Source organism: Rhinoderma darwinii, chromosome 13 (genome assembly GCF_050947455.1).
Source record: "Rhinoderma darwinii isolate aRhiDar2 chromosome 13, aRhiDar2.hap1, whole genome shotgun sequence".
Classification (NCBI taxonomy): Eukaryota; Metazoa; Chordata; class Amphibia; order Anura; family Rhinodermatidae; genus Rhinoderma; species Rhinoderma darwinii.
The window spans coordinates 38,973,780-38,993,912 of NC_134699.1; the positions used below are offsets into that span (position 1 = coordinate 38,973,780).

Genomic DNA, 20,133 nt, shown 5'->3' on the forward strand with positions numbered 1-20,133 from the left:
CAAAGGTCATAAAATAAGGTTATAGCCACACACTGTAATGTTCACTAGGTGATGATCAGCCTACGCTACATCTATAATAAAACACCTACGGGAAAAGAACACCTGGTCATCAACATAATTAATAGGCGGCCTTCCTGACCAGCGGCCTGCGTAACTATGCATGGGATTTTATCATTCATTCCTATACAGCAGAATAAGATATACTTGTTCCCCCAAAGTATTTTTTTACACAATACAAGACATTTCCCATCTTTTATTTATAGATTTATTTTTCTGCATATAAATAATACTAAATGATTGTCTTGTCTGAGTATTTATGACATTTTACGGGATATTTTTACATTATATATTCATGCATTTATGATATAAGACAGTGGTGTACATAGAAGAGTGGGGGCCCTACAGCAAAAATCAAACTGCGTCCCCTATTAAGATGCCAGGTTTTTCCTCCCGAGACAGTAGGGTCTGATGTTTGTTTTACCCGTCAGCCGTTTTATGACCCTTAGACCAATTCTACGGAGGGAAATCCTGCACGGATTCTCACCACCCACTAGAAAAGAAGATGGGACCAACCAGGGCTGCCCCCCTTTCCCCAAGGGCCACATAGCTGCCACTATGGTACATATGCCCTTGATGTAACATACACAAAACTGCGTCGTGAAAATAGTTGTATTATATGGACTTGAGATTTGACCTCTTTTGCATTAAAATATAAAAATTAAGAATAATCACAAAGCAATAACGTTGGGCTACAGGTAGAGAATGCCTTAGTGGGTTGGTGAAAGACATAAGAACACAATGCCAAATGCTCAAAAAAAACGAGACGAGCCGCAGAGCATTTAATTAAAGTTGACTTAAAGTGGTAGCAAAACGTCTTAATAAATTTATTGAAACAACGTTATAACTTGCTGTTTTAATGAATTAATTTGCTCTTTTTCTCTAGGAGCAGTATGTTTTTGTTCATGATGCAATCCTTGAAGCTTGTTTGTGTGGCAACACTGCCATCCCAGTATGTGAATTCCGTTCTGTCTATTACAACATCAGTCGTATAGATCCGCAGACAAACTGCAGCCAAATCAAAGATGAGTTTCAGGTGTGTTATAGTAAAAGGCGATAACATAGTTTATAAACGTGTGCCCAATACACCCAAATCTCTACACTGACATAAACACAACAGGTAACATATTCCAGTTCTGAAAGTACTAAAACTTGATGTTTACTGCAACTTCTGTACATTTTACTACAACTCAGAAATGTATAGCGTCTTCATAGCGTGAAACTTCTCCATCTCTAGACCTTGAACATTGTGACCCCTCGAGCAAGGCCAGAAGACTGCAGCATAGGACTTTTACCCCGGAACCATGACAAAAACCGGGCTTTGGATGTCCTACCCCTAGACCGGTGCCTTCCCTTCCTCATCTCACTGGATGGAGAGACTAGCAACTACATCAATGCCACTCTCATGGATGTGCGTATATGTATTCATGCAATTGGTTTATACCAAGACCTAATTTCATACAGATGCAGGTATACATCATGAGCTGTGTGTCACTATCTGTCACGCAGAGCGGAGCTGTGAGTCTGATCTGTCACAGGAAGCGTACTGATTGTCACACACCAGGGGGTGGCCTGATCTTGCAGCTTGTGTCGAGATCTGACAGTTCCTTGCTGCAAAGGGAATATTTCAAGGATAATCCTGTCTCACACCCAAGACTGACAGATTATGTGATCAGATACTGCTGAATAAACTGTGTATTAGTCAGTCTGCAGTACACACTCCCTTATGTCACTGTCTGTTGGCATGTCTATGATGATACATAAACAAACAGGTCTTCTCATTGCCATCTAGTAGTGACTGGAAAGATCAAGATGTTAAGAAAATATCTGACTTTACTACTAGTTACCTTCGATCAAATAGTCATTTGTTGTTTTGCTTTGTAGAGCCATAAAAAGCCAGCAGCATTCTTGGTCACACAGCACCCTTTACCTAATACTGTGCCAGATTTCTGGAGGTTGGTATTTGACTACAACTGCTCCTCAATCGTTATGCTCAATGAAATGGATGCAGCACAGGTACAGTCACCATAAAAAAACTTTCAGTCAGATATTAAATGTTTCCACCAGTATCTACATCTTCATTTTAAAGGGAATGTATTACCAGAAAATGACAAATATTTTTGTTAAAAATTGTTGCTTCCTGTTTTCTATTTTTTGTTACTATCCACATAAAAAATTATTAAAATATTCTGGTTTCACAAGGGCCACTAGGGTAGACACTAGACTGACCTATTTTCTGGAACTCATTTGTCAGCTTTGCTGTATAGAATAGGACAGCGTGAGCAGAGTCATCTTATTATCATTAGTGGGTGGGCGAATAAAGACGGCTCTTTCCTTTTGGGCTCTGATCACATCAGCATTGTGGCTACCATTCATAATGGAAGCCACAATGCTGTGCCGAATCTGTAGCACATTGAACAACGGCGGCACCCGACAGACCCCGTTGTCCCTTGGTTTCTGCTGAGGTGTCCATTGTTATGACGGAAAAATAACACCGTATGCAATGCTATTTTTTCCGCCAAATGTGATGGAACTGCAATGGAGGCTTCGACGCAGGTGTGATCATAGCCTTGAATGTACTTTCCACTACAGTCATATTGAATAATAAATTTTAATTTTTAACATATGTGGAGATATTAATATTTGATCTTAATTCAAGCAATATATAAATTAATAAGGTGATATAATTGTAAAGGGAAAACACTAACAAATTGACTTCAATAATTTACTAAACAAGAAATTTACACATATGCAATTTTCTTCTATGGAGAAAGTAAGTACACCCAATTATCGCTACCTTAAATCAGTGCGCGATTCAATTAATGAGTAACTTTTTCTTTTTTAATCTAGTAAGATTACAAATGCCAGTAGAAGACTTGAGCAGTGATACAGAAGTATCACTGCATATTGGATTTTGCATTACAAGCCCTGATGTATCACACAAGGGAACATCGATATTAAACTTTTTTTTATCACATACAGATTTCCAAAAGTGTAAAATACCAATAAAGTTATTTAGTGGCTACACACAAAAGTCAACCAATCACAGATAGTGTCTACTAATCTAGTGCAAATCCAATCCTGTTTTATATGACCTGACAGCTATTTTATTCTGGAATTAATATAATACAGAAATACACTGTTCTATTCTAAATAAAATCTGACATATAATTAGATATTTCTTGATGAATACAAAAATATGAACCCACAGACTGGTTGCGCAATCCAATAAATATTTAATAGTGGCAATTCAAATTTAAAGGTGAAATTAATTTTTTAAACAGACAGCTTATACTATTTCACAAATGTATCAAAACTGGTGCAAAGAAAAAGTGGAGCAGTTGTCCATGGCATCCAATCAAATGCCACCTCTCATTTTTTCGAAGACATTTGGGAAATGAAAACAGCAAGCTAATTGGTTGCTATGGGCAACAATGCCACTTTTCCTATGTACCAGCTTTGATACATCTCCCCCCATTGTGATTACTTCTCTATTTGACGATAATTTTAGAATCCTTCTGGTTTACTGTTACCAGAGAGCAGTACATTGTGTAGAACTAAAAAGTCATATGTCAACATCCAAGTGCAGCTCAAACCTTTAAGTGTTTCCAAGGACAACCAGAAAATGTTTGAAAGTCGCTTTATATACGAATCGAGAGAAAAACATGAAATAACTAAAAATCGGTGCCGAAACAGTAAAGAAAAATATTTGCAGAGTCCCTCAATAGTTTGTGTACATTTAAACTTTAATGATGTGGAATTCTTCATCAACTTTTGTTTGTTAATTTCTAAAATATTTGGACTTCAAGCTAATAGCTTGAATGAGCTAAATGAGCAGTACTAGGTCAGGATGGGTTTTACAGCCTCTAAATGTAAACCATGATTGTTTCCATTCACTCACATCATGCAAAGATCTTTAAAATAGACAGGATGACCCAATTCATGGAGCCTTTCTCAATTGCAATAGGTATTTCTGTGGAAACCTAGCCTAAAGGGGTATTCCCATCCCTAGGATATGCCATAACATTATGATCAGAAGGGGTCTGACCTCAAGGGCAGAAGTCTCTTCAGCTTTTTCACTACACAGCAGTGGGCCCTTCCACCCTCTTTGCCGTAAACAGCAACCCGCCTAAGGGCGGGTTCACACATAGCGGAATTTCACTTAAATTCCGCTGCGGACACTCCGCAGCGTTAATCCGCAGCGGAGCCGTTTCTCCATTGACTTTCACTTTAATTTAGCAGTGTTCGTTTACACGATGCGTACAATTCCGCTGCGGAGCATAGGCTGCGGAGCGGAATTTGGTGTCCGCAGCATGCTCTGTCTGTTGCGGAGCAGTGGCGGACTGGTTGCGGACTCATGGCGGAATTTCTCCATTGACTTCAATGGAGAGTCAAAATTCCGCAATGAAGTCCGCAGATCTTATGTGTGCTGCGGAGCGTATTGTTTTTACTACCATGACATTTCTTCATTCTGGCTGGACCTATGTATTTCTAGGTCTACAGCCAGACTGAGGAAGTCAATGGGGCTCCCGTAATGACGGGAGCGTTGCTAGGAGACGTCTGTAAATAGTCACTGTCCAGGGTGCTGAAAGAGTTACGCGATCGGCAGTAACTGTTTCTGCACCCGGGACAGTGACTACCGATCTCAATATACATGTATCTGTAAAAAAAATATAAGTTCATACTTACCGAGAACTCCCTGCGTCTGTCTCCAGTCCGGCCTCCCAGGATGACGTTTCAGTGTAAGTGACGGCTGCAGCCAATCACAGGCCAAGCACAGGCTGCAGCGGTCACATGGACTGGAGCGTCATCCAGGGAGGTCGGGCCGGATGCCGAAAGAGGGACGCGTCACCAAGACAACGGGCGGTAAGTATGTATTTCTTTGACTTTCACTAGGGAAAGTGCTGTCCCTTCTCTCTATCCTGCACTGAATAGGGAGAAGAGAAGCACTTTTCCTGCAGTCCGCAGCGGCCAGTCCGCATCAATTTTCTGCACATTTTGTGCAGATCCGCTGCAGAATCTGCAACGCAGATTCTGTGCGGCATTGATGCGGACAGTTGCGGAGGAATTCCGCCATGTGTGGTCATGCCCTAAATGTAGGTGAATGTTCCCTGCACAGTGGGTGGCAAGAAGCTCAGCTATGCAGGGAATTTTTTTTAAAGGGGCTGCAGCACTAAACTTCACAGCTCCTTTATTCTGAGGACTGCTGGGTGTCCTGGCAGTTGAATAACCACTGATCAACAAGTGATGGCATATCCAGGAAGATAATGGTGGTAAAACCCCTTAAACTGTCCAGCTGCTCTAAACCCCATGATCAGCTGTTTTTGCTGGGGGAAGTTATTAATTTCTGTTACAGGGGAAATTGAATATTACATGGCACCTATAGAAAGGAATAGGTGAACATGTAATACATCTGTCAGAGTGGGAGCTGCCCATTGTAGGATCTCTGTCTTCTGGCTCATAGAAAGGGTTCTCGAGCAAGGGGACCCTACTTTATGATGTCCATATGCCCTAATAGATGGGACAAACCCTTTAAGAATGGCTGGCACAGAGTGGTTTACTGAACAGCTATCTAGACATCAGACTTCCATCCTGCGTGTGCTTTATTTACCCCCTTCTTTTATTTGGCATGTGATGGTAGAAGGCAGAACATTCTAGTAGGTTTATTATCGAGTAAAACTCCATGACTCTCTGGGGAGATTTCATCAAGACAAAGAGTACAAAGCTTAATGAATATTAAAATGACAATTGAAGATTGACAGATTTTGAAAAAAATAAATATATTCAGTTTTAGTTAACTTTTTTTTTGTTTTTGTTTTTAGAAGTCTAGCTTTTCTACTTTTGTACCTGCGGGGGAGATATTTCCCCTCTCAATGAACAGTTGTCCATCCCACATCTATGCATGTCATTTCATCACACTGTTATTTCTCTCTCTATGTGATTATACTACTCTGCATGTTGGTCTGTTTCTATGATTGTTGATTATATCCCTGAATCTTATTATTTTTCAATTCCTTTGTTCGTCTATCAGAGTTTTTGTTTCACCCAGCGTGTTTCTATAAAACTCTGCATGCTCTTACTTTGCTTTGTATTCCTATGAACATTGTCTAAGTGTCAGTTCCCTTTACTAGCTGTGTCTCCAGTACTGGCCAGAGAAGACATCCTGTTGTTATGGGCCAGTGCAGGTGGAGTTTGTATCAGCAGATATTGATGAGGACACCATAAGCCGAATATTCAGGATCTGTAATATGGCACGGGTAAGAAAATGAGATACAAAAAAATATTTGCAAAAATTTCTGTCAAGAACAGAAAACGGAGATTGATTGTTTGTATTGCAGCCTCAAGACGGGTATCGCATTGTACAGCACCTCCAGTACATTGGGTGGCCGGCATACCGGGATACTCCTCCTTCAAAGCGCTCTATACTGAAGGTTGTGCAGAGGTTGGAGAAGTGGCAAGAACAGTATGATGGCAGGGAAGGCAGGACCGTTGTACACTGCATGTACGTACAGAGTTAATTCGGATATCTTTAGCTTTCAAGTTTCAAGCGCATTTCATACAAAATTATAAGAGATGTCAATATTCAGACTTCAAGGGGTTAAAAGGTTTATAAAGGATATTCATTGTGTGATTAAAATGTTTACAAATTTCTAATATACTTTCTGTATCCTCACAGTTTTCAAGATCTCGGCTTGCAGTCATTCAATAGGAACCTTCATTGTTTACTTACAGTAGATAAAATCCTGTCCTGGTCACACAGGTGCATGGTTTGTTACAGTAGAGTTATCAGAAATCTCTCTTGTGAAGAGTTATGTACCGTGTGTCAACCAAATGACCAAGACAGATTTTTATATCCGGGAAGAAAACAATCTTTCTTTCTGAGGGTGTCCCCATAAAATTCAATAATAAGTCGATGAAAGCTAGGAGCTAGAAGAGGCTCTTAAATGTCTTAGAACTGCTTGTACTGCTAAGTGTTATAGTTTTACAAAAATATAGTGTGTGTGTGTGTGTGTGTGTGTGTGTGTGTGTGTGTGTGTGTGTGTGTGTGTGTGTGTGTGTGTGTGTGTGTATATATATATATATATATATATATATACACACATATACTAGTCCTTCTCAATGAATTAGAACATCATCAAAAAGTTAATTTATTTCAGTAATTCAATTCAAAAAGTGAAACTCATATATTCTATAGATTCATTACACACAGAGTGATCTATTTCCAGCATTTTTTCTTTTAACCCCTTAAAGACCAGTCTAATTTGAGTTTATTCATGTTCGTTTTTTCCTCCCCGCGTTGCAAAAGCCATAACGTTTCTATTTGTTCATCAACATAGCCATATAAGGTCTTGTTTTTTGCGGGACAAGTTGTAGTTTTTCACGGCACCATTTAATGTACCGCATAATGTACTGGGAATCTGGAAAAAATTTATTTGTGAGGTGAAATGGGCAAAAAACACAGATTACAACATTTTTGGGGGGGTTTTGTTTTTACGGCGTCCATCAGGTGGTAAAAACGACATATTCACCTTATTCTACAGGATGATACGATTATGGTAATACCAAATTTATAAGTTTTGTTTTATGTTTTACCACTTTTAAAAAAATAAAACTATTTGATAAAAAAAAAAATGTTTTGTGTCGCCATGTTCTGAGAGCCATAACCTTTTTATTTTTCCATCAATTTAGAGGTGTGAGGGCTTAAATTTAGCAGGGCGAGCTGTAGTTTTCACCAATACCATGCGGTATCCATGGGGTACCTGCCCACACTGGTTTATTAACCCCAATATCACTGCGCTTGATTGGCCAACAAACTCACCTGACCTAAACCCCATAGAGAATCTATAGAGTATTGTCAAGAGGAAGATGAAAGAGACCAGACCCAACAATGCAGACGAGGTGAAGGCCGCTATCAAAGCAACCTGGGCTTCCATAACACCTCAGCAGTGCCACAGGCTGATCGCCTCCATGCCACGCCACATTGATAACACCTCAGCAGTGCCACAGGCTGATCACCTCCATGCTACGCCACATTGATAACACCTCAGCAGTGCCACAGGCTATTCGCCCCCATGCCACGCCACATTGATAACATCTCAGCAGTGCCACAGGCTGATCGCCTCCATGCCACGCCGCATTGATAACACCTCAGCAGTGCAAGAGGCTGATCCCCTCCATGCCACGCCGCATTGATAACACCTCAGCAGTGCCACAGGCTGATCGCCTCCATGCCACGCCGCATTGATGCAGTAATTCATGCAAAAGGAGCCCCGACCAAGGATTGAGGGCATATACTCTACGTACTTTTCAGTAGGACAAAATTTCGGTATTAAAAATCATTCTTGAAATTGGGCTTATATAAATTTCTACTTTTCTGAGAGACTAAATTTGGGGTTTTCATTAACTGTTACTATAATCATCAACATTAAAAGAAAAAATTCTGGAAATAGATCACTCTGTGTGTAACGAATCTATATAATATATGAGTTTCACTTTTTGAATTGATTTACTGAAATAAATTAACTTTTTGATGATATTCTAAGTCACTAACTAGTATATATATATATATATATATATATATATATATATATATATATATATATACACATACATATATATTTTAGAAGCTATAACCAACTTCATGGCTCAATGCATAACAGTCTCATCATTTCATTTTTGTTGTAATAAGGGATCCTATGTATTCACCTTCAAGGATTTTTTTTTTCAATCTTAATTTAAATCAAATAATAGCATATTTCTAGGATATGCAATAACTTGCTGGTCAGGAGGGGGGAGTAGCTGGAACCCCCATCATTTGAAGAATGAAGAGAATATCCCATCCAGGCCCTGTCATGTATTGCAAATCTTGTATTTGGTGGGGGTCTCTAGCAATATGCCATCGCTTGCTAAGCTTGGAAAAAAAACCTCAATAAACCCAAAAATGGAGGACACCAATACAAAAACTACTGGAAATAAAAACAATTGAGAGATTTATCAAAACTAGTTCAAGGCAAAAATGCAGCAGTTGCCCATAACAGCCAACTAGATTACAGCTCGGAGACCCTTTAGAAAATAAAAGCAGTAACTTATTGGCTGATACGGGAACTGCTCTATTTTCCCCTTGCACTAGTTAAATATTAGTCAATTATTTAAGTCCAATTTTGCTTAAATCGGATGTGTCTTTCAATCCTCTTATAGTTACTTTCAAATTTCAATAAAAATCCATCCAAAAGATTTTCCAACTGCTGAATCTGTAACTATTAAACTATAGTTCTGGATGTAACATCTCTACACTTATTTAACGAACACTTCCGTTCATTTCTAGAAATATCATTAGCTGCATGTAATGTACTATGTTCTTCCTGGAAGACATAAATTTGCCATAAATTGCTAGAGGGAAGTCTGCACCACACAAAATAAAACATTCTGCTGTCCTTTCATCATTCTTGATCATTACACATTTCTACCCTCAATCAGTGTATAGACATTCATAGACATTTGGTAAGTCCTGTCCTTGGTGCTGAAATGATACTGCACGTACTGTATACACTGGAGTTTGATAGATGTTAGTAGTCTTTTTGGATAAATCGTCTCACAGTGGATTCTCTTATGTCCAGATTTGCTCTAATCTTGTTACTGCTTATAATATAGTACTAATCTTCATAAAAAGTTGGGTACCTTTGTAAACACATTCCATAACGTATCTTGTACTGGTCCTGAGTTACAGCCTGCATTATTTTCTGCTGGTTGCTATTGGAAACAGTCGACAAGCTTGTTTTAACATACATAGCAGCTCACCTAAACTCCAATATTGCAGAGGGAAAGTTAGTTTTACCTTTGTCAGATTACTGTATAGGGCCTAGTGTAAAAATGACAGAGGTAACAAGGTATCCTTGGAGATTTCATCCTGGCCTATAATTCAGGCTATAACACTTTACAAAATAAGTAAAACAACGTATTTATAATTTTACTTAATTTTGTATGGTATGTAGATTCATCCCATATGTAAATTGTAAAATGGTGTTTAAAAGGTAAATATATACTTTATTCTTTATCTTATACTGGGAACTGTTGCATTACAGGAGTTTTATGGGATTTAAACTTTGATGGACTATTCTTAGAGTAGACCATGAATGTTTGATCAGTGAAGGTCCAACCACCGGGACCCCCGCTGTTCAGTAGAATGAAGGGGCCGCAGTGCACCACGCATGAGCGTGGTTGTGCCTGAATGGGACTGAGCTGCAATACCAGGCACAGCAACACACACATAAGTGATAGGGTGATGCCACCCCTTCATTCTGTTGATTGGCCCCTACCATTAATGTTAAAGTCCACTTTAGATCTAGTCACCTAGTTCCAAGTGAAAAAATATGAAAGATCTAATCAAAAACTGGAGGGGGGTACTGAATACTATAGATTTGTTTTGTGAAAGCACTATTTCATATTGCAGAATGTCTTACTAAATTGATGTTTGGGGACTTGTCAAATGAAACCAAAATTGAATATGGTCATGTTTAGACTAAGACCAAATTAAACTAAAATATGCTTTAATTTAAAAAAAATGTTGGTTGTCACCAAACTTTGTCTAAGACAAGTATAACTAAGGTGGCATTTATAGGTACAAATTACTGACCAATTTCTATCCAGTCAGACCAATACCAATCTAAATCTATCATGTGTGCAGGATCCAAAAGACAACTCCATTATAGGGAATAGAAAGGTTTTATTTTGCAAAGATCAAAGAGATAAGAGAGAAATCTTGATGTGTAAACCTCTCTAATGAATAATCATTTATCTGGACTTCTCGTAAAGCAAAGGCCCACATACATTTAGGCTACTGCTTTGTAATAGGGGAAGCAACCAGTGGATGACGCCACCAAATTGCTACAACCTTAAGGAGATCTGGGGCTCACTTACATTCACTAGAAGGATTGGTAACACATATACCTGGCTACCAGTTAGAGAAAGATGGTGACTGGGACAAAACAGTACAGTACAGTGGATCATGGAGGCAAATGAGAAAAGCAGAGGACTTAATGTCCCGCTAGCAACGTTTTTCTTTGACAAATTAACTGAAGAGGACAATTTAAGGAACTACATTTAATGTTTTTTTTATCCTTTCTCATTTGGCAGAAATAATATACTAGTAAGTTTTTAAAAGGTCTACTGATGGTTGACTGATCCTTTGTGGTCTTCATCCAACAACTTTGTTTATTCAACTAAAAGAACAATATGTTCAATGGCAAAAGAATAATCACCACATTTCAAGGATACAATTTCTCTTTATTGTCATCTGTACTTGACGGCGTTAAATGAACTGTAAAAGAGATATAAGCACTTATACTGTTTATTTTACACATGGCAATGTGCAGTAAGCCCCTGGTAGTGAGCACGATTGAATGATGGAATAAGGTAGCTATAGATGTATCTTCATCCCTGAATATCTGCTAGAGATTCCATTAACCCCCTGTGCCCACAGCTTGATTCTCAGTCACCAGTAGAAGAGTTCCTTAGAGGTCATCTTAATCACCTTTCATGTTAAACTTCAAAGAAGCGTCCATTAGACAGTATAACGAGCAGAAAGTAAGTTGCTAGGTTTTACAGTAAATGTATAAACTGATGTTGTTATATGCAATCTTACAGGAACTTCTGTTAGGTTTCGAAAGGCCTGAAAAGTAATATTCTTCAGATCAATATAAAAATATATATATTTTAGCAAATGTTACCCCAGTGATAAGCTGAAATAGAATGAGCTGCGTCTATGATCTTATTGGCAAGATTATATAGTCACCGGTGTGGAAGAATAACCAAATATGAAATCCATGGCTTCTGGGACATTACTAGTTTATATAACATTCACAAGACCCATACGGTACAACAACAATCCACTCCTACACTTAGCTTAAGGCCTCATACACACGACCGTAGCCATGTGCACGGCCGTGATTTTCAATGCGTCCGGGGGCGGAGCGTCACCTGCAAGCCGCTTGCAAATCGCGGGCCGTGCATATGGCCGCGGCCATTATTTCCTATGAGCCTGGACCGCAGAACACGGTCTTAATAAGACATGTCCATTCTTTCTGCGGTCCGGGCTCCTGGGCCATGCACGGACCGTGGAAATCACAGTCGTGTGCATGGGCCCATAAGAATGAATGGGGCCGCAATTCTCCCGTGGATTTTCGGGGGAATTGCGGCCGCAAAAGCACGATCGTGTGCATGGGGCCTAAGGGGTTGTCTCACCATGACAAGCTTTGATTTAAATGAAGTTAACCTGGTGATCAACTGATTGCTGTGGGTCCAGCTTCTAAAAGTCAGCTGTAATCGCCATGGGAAGTTGTAGCTAGCGATACATTTCCCCTTCAGCCGCCGCTGCAGTTGAAATCTAATATTACATGGCAGCCATTCAAATAAATACATGTAATAAATGGACTGCCTGGATCTGTCAAAGCGAAAGGCGCTGATACTCTGCGGCTCTCCACTCTCGCTAATAGAAGTGGCTCCCGAGTAGGTCCCTCAATAGGTCATATGGAAGGGAGTTATCTCAGTAAAACAACCCCTTTAAAGGGCTAACCCCTTACAGTCACAGGCCTATGCAGTAAAAGCAATCAGGCATACATAATTTATCAATGCATCACAGTAAACTAAAGCAAAGTCAGGACGCTAGTTACACTAGCTTATCTAAGTATGTGCCATATAATAGATTGCTTTTAGCTAGTTTTATCTAGCTTATCTAAGTATGTGCCATATAATAGATTGGTTTTGTGTTCTCATTTTCCACAGTCATCACCCAGAATATCCCTTTTTAACTGCACGAGTATGCATAGGGATTGTAATATTAACTATTGCATTGCAAACGTCTTGTGAAAGGCCCTTGTATCAGATCTATTATTTTCTCACTCAGGAATGGAGGAGGTCGCAGCGGAACATTCTGTGCTATCTGTAGTGTGTATGAGATGATCCAGCAGCAAAATATTATTGATGTGTTTCATACCGTGAAAACCCTGCGGAATAACAAGGCAAACATGGTGGAGGCACTGGTGAGTGACAGGCCACTGCTACCTCTAGCGAAAAATAAAACAATATAATGTCCTCTACTGAAATGAAAAATATAAGTAAGCCTTAGTATCCATCTAAATTCAAAAGCATACAAAGCTGTAGTCACGTTGTCTTCTGTGTGGGAAGGGGGTTAGCGTCTGGATTCTAAAACCACATTTATCTTCGCTAGAACGTACAGATTTTCCACAGAGTACTTACATCCTCTCACTGGTCTAGTGATCTCATATTCTCCCACACAGCTATATATTTTTAATATTTTATATTTAGCCATCATTTTTATCTGCTGCATATGCTCCTATCTTTTCTGCCCACACATCATGATATCTGTTGGCGTCCAGTCATGAAAACGAATTCCCAAGGGATCTCACTGAACTTCTTGGGACTTATGCTACTTTCAGACATCCTTACTTACTTGTCCATATCGGGATCTTGTATTTCACTTTAAGGGTTAGTAAAGAAATCATAAACTTACATCATTGTACTACTGGATCATGGACAGTCAGTTACCTCGATGGAGAGGGGTTGAGGGGTTAGCACTGTTTATACATGAGAGAGATTTTGCTCTTTCCAGACCTCAAAAAGCCAGAGGACATATAACCCTTGGCCTAGTGGATGCACAATTTTCCGACTTCTAAATTTTTGCAAAATGTTTGTGCATTTATATTTAGTATAGCCCGAATGGTTCTGTTATGGAATATTTGGAATTCCAGACTCAGTATAGTTTAAATGCCGTATTTGCAATGTGTCACCTTTTTACACAATAGCCAAATTCTAAAGGCCCAATTTATTAATACTGTCTAACAGGAAAACTGATGTGTTGCCCATAGCAACCAATCCCACTGCAGCTTTCATCTTTCCAGAGTCGTTTAAGGAATGAAAGCTGAGCTCTGATTGGGTGCTACGGGCAGCAAGGTCGTTTTTATTTTTTATGTCTAACAGTTTTAATATATGAGATTATAAGGGGGAGATTTATCTAAACTGGTGCAAAAGAAAGGTGGAGTAGTTGCCCAGAGCAACCAATAAGATTGCTACTTTCATTTTCATTAAGGCCTCTAAAAAAATGAGCGTTTAAACCTGATTGGTTGCTATGGACAACTACTCCAATTTTCCTTTGCACCAGTTTTAATAAATCTCCCCTAAATGTTTACTATTAAGCTGGCCACATGCATGAGGTAGTTGTCAGCGAACAACTATATCTCTACACTCTACTATAAATATACACACGCATTTCAACAGGGAGAAAAAAAAAAGTCCCTGTGAGACACCCGACATCTAAATATCCCACGCAGAAACAAAGGACGGAGCGTGTTGATATCGAACATGCCCAATCCTTCAACATCAGGCCAGAGTCAAAAGGCCCTATACACAGGGGCGGACATACCGCATGTGCAGCCGGTGCAGCTGCACAAGGGCCCCGCGTGGGAAGGGGGCCCGTTCAGTGGCGTAACTACCACAGTAGCAGCCGTAGCAGCTGCTACGGGGCCCGCGGCATGGGGGGGCCCGTGTCGCCCTGACAGGCACATTACATTTTATGTACCAGGCCTGGCGGCACGGGCCCCCTCATGCCTAGTAGCATCACAACACTAGGCATGAGGGGAGGGAGGTGGCGGGGGCCCGGTGATAGCCGCCACACTGCACTACCAATCGGGAGGGAGGGGGCGGGTGCCCGGGCCCGGTGATAGCCGCTACACTGCACTGCCAATCTGGCACAGATGAATAGGACAGGACGGCGATGCTGGTGGTAGGAGGAGCGCTCAGGCAGGGGAGAGGACAGGGGGCGGTGCGACGTAAGACTTCGGGCGGCTGGACAGTACAGTCAGGACTGCCGGAGAACTCATAGGATGAGCGGAGGACAGACACAGGACGAGTGGAGGACGTGCAGACTGCAGAGGACAGGTAGATGAAGTTAAAAAGTTCATGTCAGAAGGGAGAAGTTTTTATGTAGAAAAATCTGCCTCATAATTCCTTCCGGAATTTTGAGGCATATTTTGACCTGCCGGTAGAACACTTCCCGCGTTTTTCATTGCGTTTTTTTGTGGCGTTTTTCGGCCATCGGGCCGTGGGCAGGGAAACGCAGCAAAAAACGCATTTTCTGCCTGCCATTGTTGTCAATGGGAAGTCAGAGACAGAAACGCCCGAAGAAAGGGCATTGCGCTTCTTTTTCCCGCATGCGGTTTTTACTGCTCGCAGGAAAAATTTCATGGATTTCAATGGGAGGCACTTTCTGACGTTTTTCGCGAAAAAAACCTCAGTGTGAACTCCCCCTAACACAGGGGCGTAACTACTGCTATAGCAGCCGTAGCGGCTGCTACGGGGCCGCGGCATGAGGGGGCCCGCGTCACCTGCCGGCACGGGCCCCCACCTTGGCCGGAATCTCCGCTAGCTGCCGCTATGGCTGCTACAGCGCGATGCCACGGAACACTACGGCAGAGCAGGGAGTATCTCCCCGCTCTGCCATTAAACATAAGACATGTATCCCCTATCCACAGGATAGGGGATACGTGTGTGATCGCTGGCATTGATAGGGAGAACGGGGGACCGAAAGTCCCCTGAAGTTCTCCATCACAAACCTCGGACTTCCGGGGTCTGTGTCGGCAGCTCCGTAGAAATGAATGGAGCGCCGGTCACACTTGAGCTGCGCAGACACCGGAAGTCAGAGGTGAGTGATGGAGAACTTCGGGGGACTTTCGGTCCCCCGCTCTCCCTATCAATGCCAGCGATCACACATGTATCCCCTATCCTGTGGATAGGGGATACATGTCTTTTGTCTTTTCACACTGTAGGTCGCATTTTTTTGAGTGATTGGGGGTGTATGGCGTTCCCTACAGGGGGGGGGCTGTATAGCGTTCCCTACAGGGGGGGGCTGTAAGGCGTTCCCTACAGGGGGGGCTGTATAGCGTTCCCTACAGGGGGGGCTGTATAGCGTTCCCTACAGGGGGGTCTGTATGGCGTTCCCTAAAGGGGGGTCTGTATGGCGTTCCCTACAGGGGGGGGCTGTATGACTTTCCCTACAGACCCCCCCTGTAGGGAACGCCATACAGAACCCCTGTAGATAACGCCATACAGACCCCACTGTAGATAACGCCATAAAGTCCCCCCTGTAGATAACACCATACAGCCCCCTGTAGATAACGCCATACAGCCCCCCTGTAGATAACGCCATACAGCCCCCTCTGTAGATAGCGCCATACAGTCCCCCCTGTAGATAGCGCCATACAGTCCCCCCTGTAGATAGCGCCATACAGACCCCCCTGTAGATAGCGCCATACAGACCCCTCTGTAGATAGCGCCATACAGTCCCCCCTGTAGATAACGCCATACAGCCCCCTCTGTTGATAGCGCCATACAGACCCCCCTGTAGATAACGCCATACAGCCCCCTCTGTAGATAGCGCCATACAGACCCCTCTGTAGATAGCGCCATACAGTCCCCCCTGTAGATAGCGCCATACAGACCCCCCTGTAGATAGCGCCATACAGTCCCCCCTGTAGATAGCGCCATACAGTCCCCCCTGTAGATAACGCCATACAGCCCCCTCTGTTGATAGCGCCATACAGTCCCCCCTGTAGATAGCGCCATACAGCCCCCTCTGTAGATAGCGCCATACAGACCCCTCTGTAGATAGCGCCATACAGTCCCCCCTGTAGATAACGCCATACAGCCCCCTCTGTTGATAACGCCATACAGCCCCCCTGTAGATAGCGCCATACAGACCCCCCTGTAGATAGCGCCATACAGACCCCTCTGTAGATAGCGCCATACAGTCCCCCCTGTAGATAACGCCATACAGCCCCCCCTGTAGATAACGCCATACAGACCCCCTGTAGATAACGCCATACAGCCCCCTCTGTTGATAGCGCCATACAGTCCCCCCTGTAGATAACGCCATACAGCCCCCTCTGTAGATAACGCCATACAGACCCCCCTGTAGATAGCGCCATACAGTCCCCCCTGTAGATAGCGCCATACAGTCCCCCCTGTAGATAACGCCATACAGCCCCCTCTGTTGATAGCGCCATACAGTCCCCCCTGTAGATAGCGCCATACAGCCCCCTCTGTAGATAGCGCCATACAGACCCCTCTGTAGATAGCGCCATACAGTCCCCCCTGTAGATAACGCCATACAGCCCCCTCTGTTGATAACGCCATACAGCCCCCCTGTAGATAGCGCCATACAGACCACCCTGTAGATAGCGCCATACAGACCCCTCTGTAGATAGCGCCATACAGTCCCCCCTGTAGATAACGCCATACAGCCCCCCCTGTAGATAACGCCATACAGACCCCCTGTAGATAACGCCATACAGCCCCCTCTGTTGATAGCGCCATACAGTCCCCCCTGTAGATAACGCCATACAGCCCCCTCTGTAGATAACGCCATACAGCCCCCTCTGTAGATAGCGCCATACAGCCCCCTCTGTAGATAATGCCATACAGCCCCTCCTGCAGATAGCGCCATACAGTCCCCCCTGTAGATAGCGCCATACAGTCCCCCCTGTAGATAGCGCCATACAGTCCCCCCTGTAGATAGCGCCATACAGTCCCCCCTGTAGATAGCGCCATACAGTCCCCCCTGTAGATAGTGCCATACAGTCCCCCCTGTAGATAGCGCCATACAGACCCCCCTGTAGATAACGCCATACAGACCCCTCTGTAGATAGCGCCATACAGTCCCCCCTGTAGATAACGCCATACAGCCCCCTCTGTTGATAGCGCCATACAGTCCCCCCTGTAGATAGCGCCATACAGTCCCCCCTGTAGATAGCGCCATACAGTCCCCCCTGTAGATAGCGCCATACAGACCCCCCTGTAGATAGCGCCATACAGACCCCTCTGTAGATAGCGCCATACAGTCCCCCCTGTAGATAACGCCATACAGCCCCCTCTGTTGATAGCGCCATACAGTCCCCCCTGTAGATAACGCCATACAGCCCCCTCTGTAGATATCTTGAGATTCAGTCCTGCTTGATAGGTAACAGTGCAGTAAGCTAAGCATGATAAGATCATCTAAATTATTGCATCTCAGTTGCATGAGTGCTTTGTGTTATATTCAATGATTCAATTTAACCTAAGTCTCTAAATGTGGGCAAAGAAAATAAAAAAACTATACTCACCTCCTCCCTCGCCTCCGTTCACCCGCCGCAGCCCCCATCCTCCTGTCTCGGTCTGTGTTACAAGTGTACAAGGCTGCACTGGTGACGCGCTGCCGATGGCACGTGACCGCTGCTGCCAATAACTCCTCATTGGTGTGCTGCTGAGGACAGTAGTTCCACAGCAAATCGCTGTTGAGGGCATTGATTGGCTGCAGCGGTCATGTGCCATCGACCGCGCGTCACCACAGCAGCTTTGTAAACACAGAAAGGGATAGGGGCTGCGGAGGGGGAACGGAGGCGCCGGAGGAGGTGAGTATAGGTTTTTCATTTTCTTTGCCCACATTTAGGGACTTAGTTTAGATAAGAATTTAACCCGGAAAAAAATGTGTTACTTGTGTTCTAAACTGGTAATAAAATGTACAATATAAATCTTCCTTCATAATTTTTATTAGTAAGGTTTATTTTTATATGCATATATATGTTTAGGTAACTTTGTCGGTATTGGGGGGGGGGGCGGGGGGGCCCTGGCACATTATCTGCACAGGGGCCTTTTGCAGTCTGTGTCCGCCACTGCCTATACACATTCGATTATCTATTGATCCCGCTTAAATCATCAGGTTCAGCTGACTCTTATCCTATACCCATAAACTAAAATTAGTCTTTTAAAAGGGGAAGCATGAAATAACATCATGGCACCATCTTGTGACATATAGTTGCTTACTCCTTGCTCTGAAATTGATCAATGCTGGGCCTCCGTTATCTTTTTCCTGAGATATTTGCTTTACTCCCATTTCAGGAACAATATAAATATGTTTATGAAGTTGCCTTGGAATGCCTGAATTCCTTCTGATCCTGCAGCCTGGAGAAAAGAGAAGCGTGAGAAGATGACCTGGTCCTATGCAACCCCTGTGTGGCCTGGAGGACTTCTACATGGGGTGGGGGGGGGGGGGAGGACGGTGGTTGTTGCTGATCAGGAACACGCTTTGCACAGTATGGGATTCCACATTGCTGATTTGAAGTCCACATTTGGATGGAGAGACATTGGGAAGCAGCATCTTTAAGAGCACATCAAAGAACAATGCCTTTTTCTGACTATATTTACCACTAACTTACTTCTCTACTCTTTTCCGGGGTCTCTTTTCATACCTTCTCTGCTTTCCTGTTCTCTTCTACTCTATAGACACTACATACATCAGTTTGTGACCTGACCAACGCCAACAAGAAAACTCAAATACAATAAAGTGTTTTAAATTCCTTAAACAGAGCTCGAGGATCTCCATATATACGCGGATGCAGAACTCCAGCCATTTTCTAAGGACATTTGTGTCTTATCATGTCAGTAACCCATGAACCACCTCTCTGATGGATGCACTGGCAGAGACGATGAATCTCTGCATTCACATATTGCTATGAGAGAATGCGCCCTTCGTTAAGCAGTGTTCTGATGCTCTTTGCAGGAACCCCCAAGGTACAGGTGATGTGGTCTTGTCCTCTTTATAATGAACCTGTCTTTATTTATTGCTGTAAATGTTCTTGGGGAGGGGGTCAAAGCAGTTTGTATTCTGGCGAAATGTCTTGCAATGAAGCGTCCAATAAAATTGTGATGTCTTTTTCTTAATAATGCCTGTACATGAATGGTGTGGTTTGTAATCTACAAGATGGTGGACTCTTGCTTAGGAAGAGCTGAAGGGTGGAAAAAGAAGGATTGATAGGTAAAATCTCCGGTATAAAGAAGTGGGATGTTTTTTAAGCGGTTTCCCAGTTTGAAAATACCCTTTTAAATTGTGTGTCCCCTTCAGATTTGCTTTATGTGGCTGGGTTTGTTACTAGGAGGTCGCAGTACCAAAGAGGAAGTATGACAGTGTTCGGAGTGCCATTAATGGCTATGAATATCAACCATGAATTTTAATCAACACCTGATAGTAAC

At 42.8% G+C, this 20,133-nt stretch overlaps 1 protein-coding gene across 8 annotated transcripts in view; it reads left to right on the forward strand.

Annotated features, from left to right (window-relative positions):
- PTPRT (protein tyrosine phosphatase receptor type T) overlaps positions 1-19,827 on the forward strand; it is a 251,708-nt gene extending 231,881 nt beyond the window's left edge. For all 8 annotated transcript variants that reach the window (XM_075845729.1, XM_075845735.1, XM_075845730.1 and 5 more), the window contains 7 exons: positions 944-1,093; positions 1,295-1,468; positions 1,942-2,073; positions 6,189-6,314; positions 6,396-6,559; positions 12,959-13,094; positions 19,003-19,827. In XM_075845729.1, coding sequence (XP_075701844.1) covers positions 944-1,093; positions 1,295-1,468; positions 1,942-2,073; positions 6,189-6,314; positions 6,396-6,559; positions 12,959-13,094; positions 19,003-19,056 — 936 coding nt within the window. In that variant the 3' untranslated portion in view covers positions 19,057-19,827. The remainder of the gene's footprint in view (positions 1-943; positions 1,094-1,294; positions 1,469-1,941; positions 2,074-6,188; positions 6,315-6,395; positions 6,560-12,958; positions 13,095-19,002) is intronic.
- Positions 19,828-20,133: the final 306 nt, after the last annotated feature.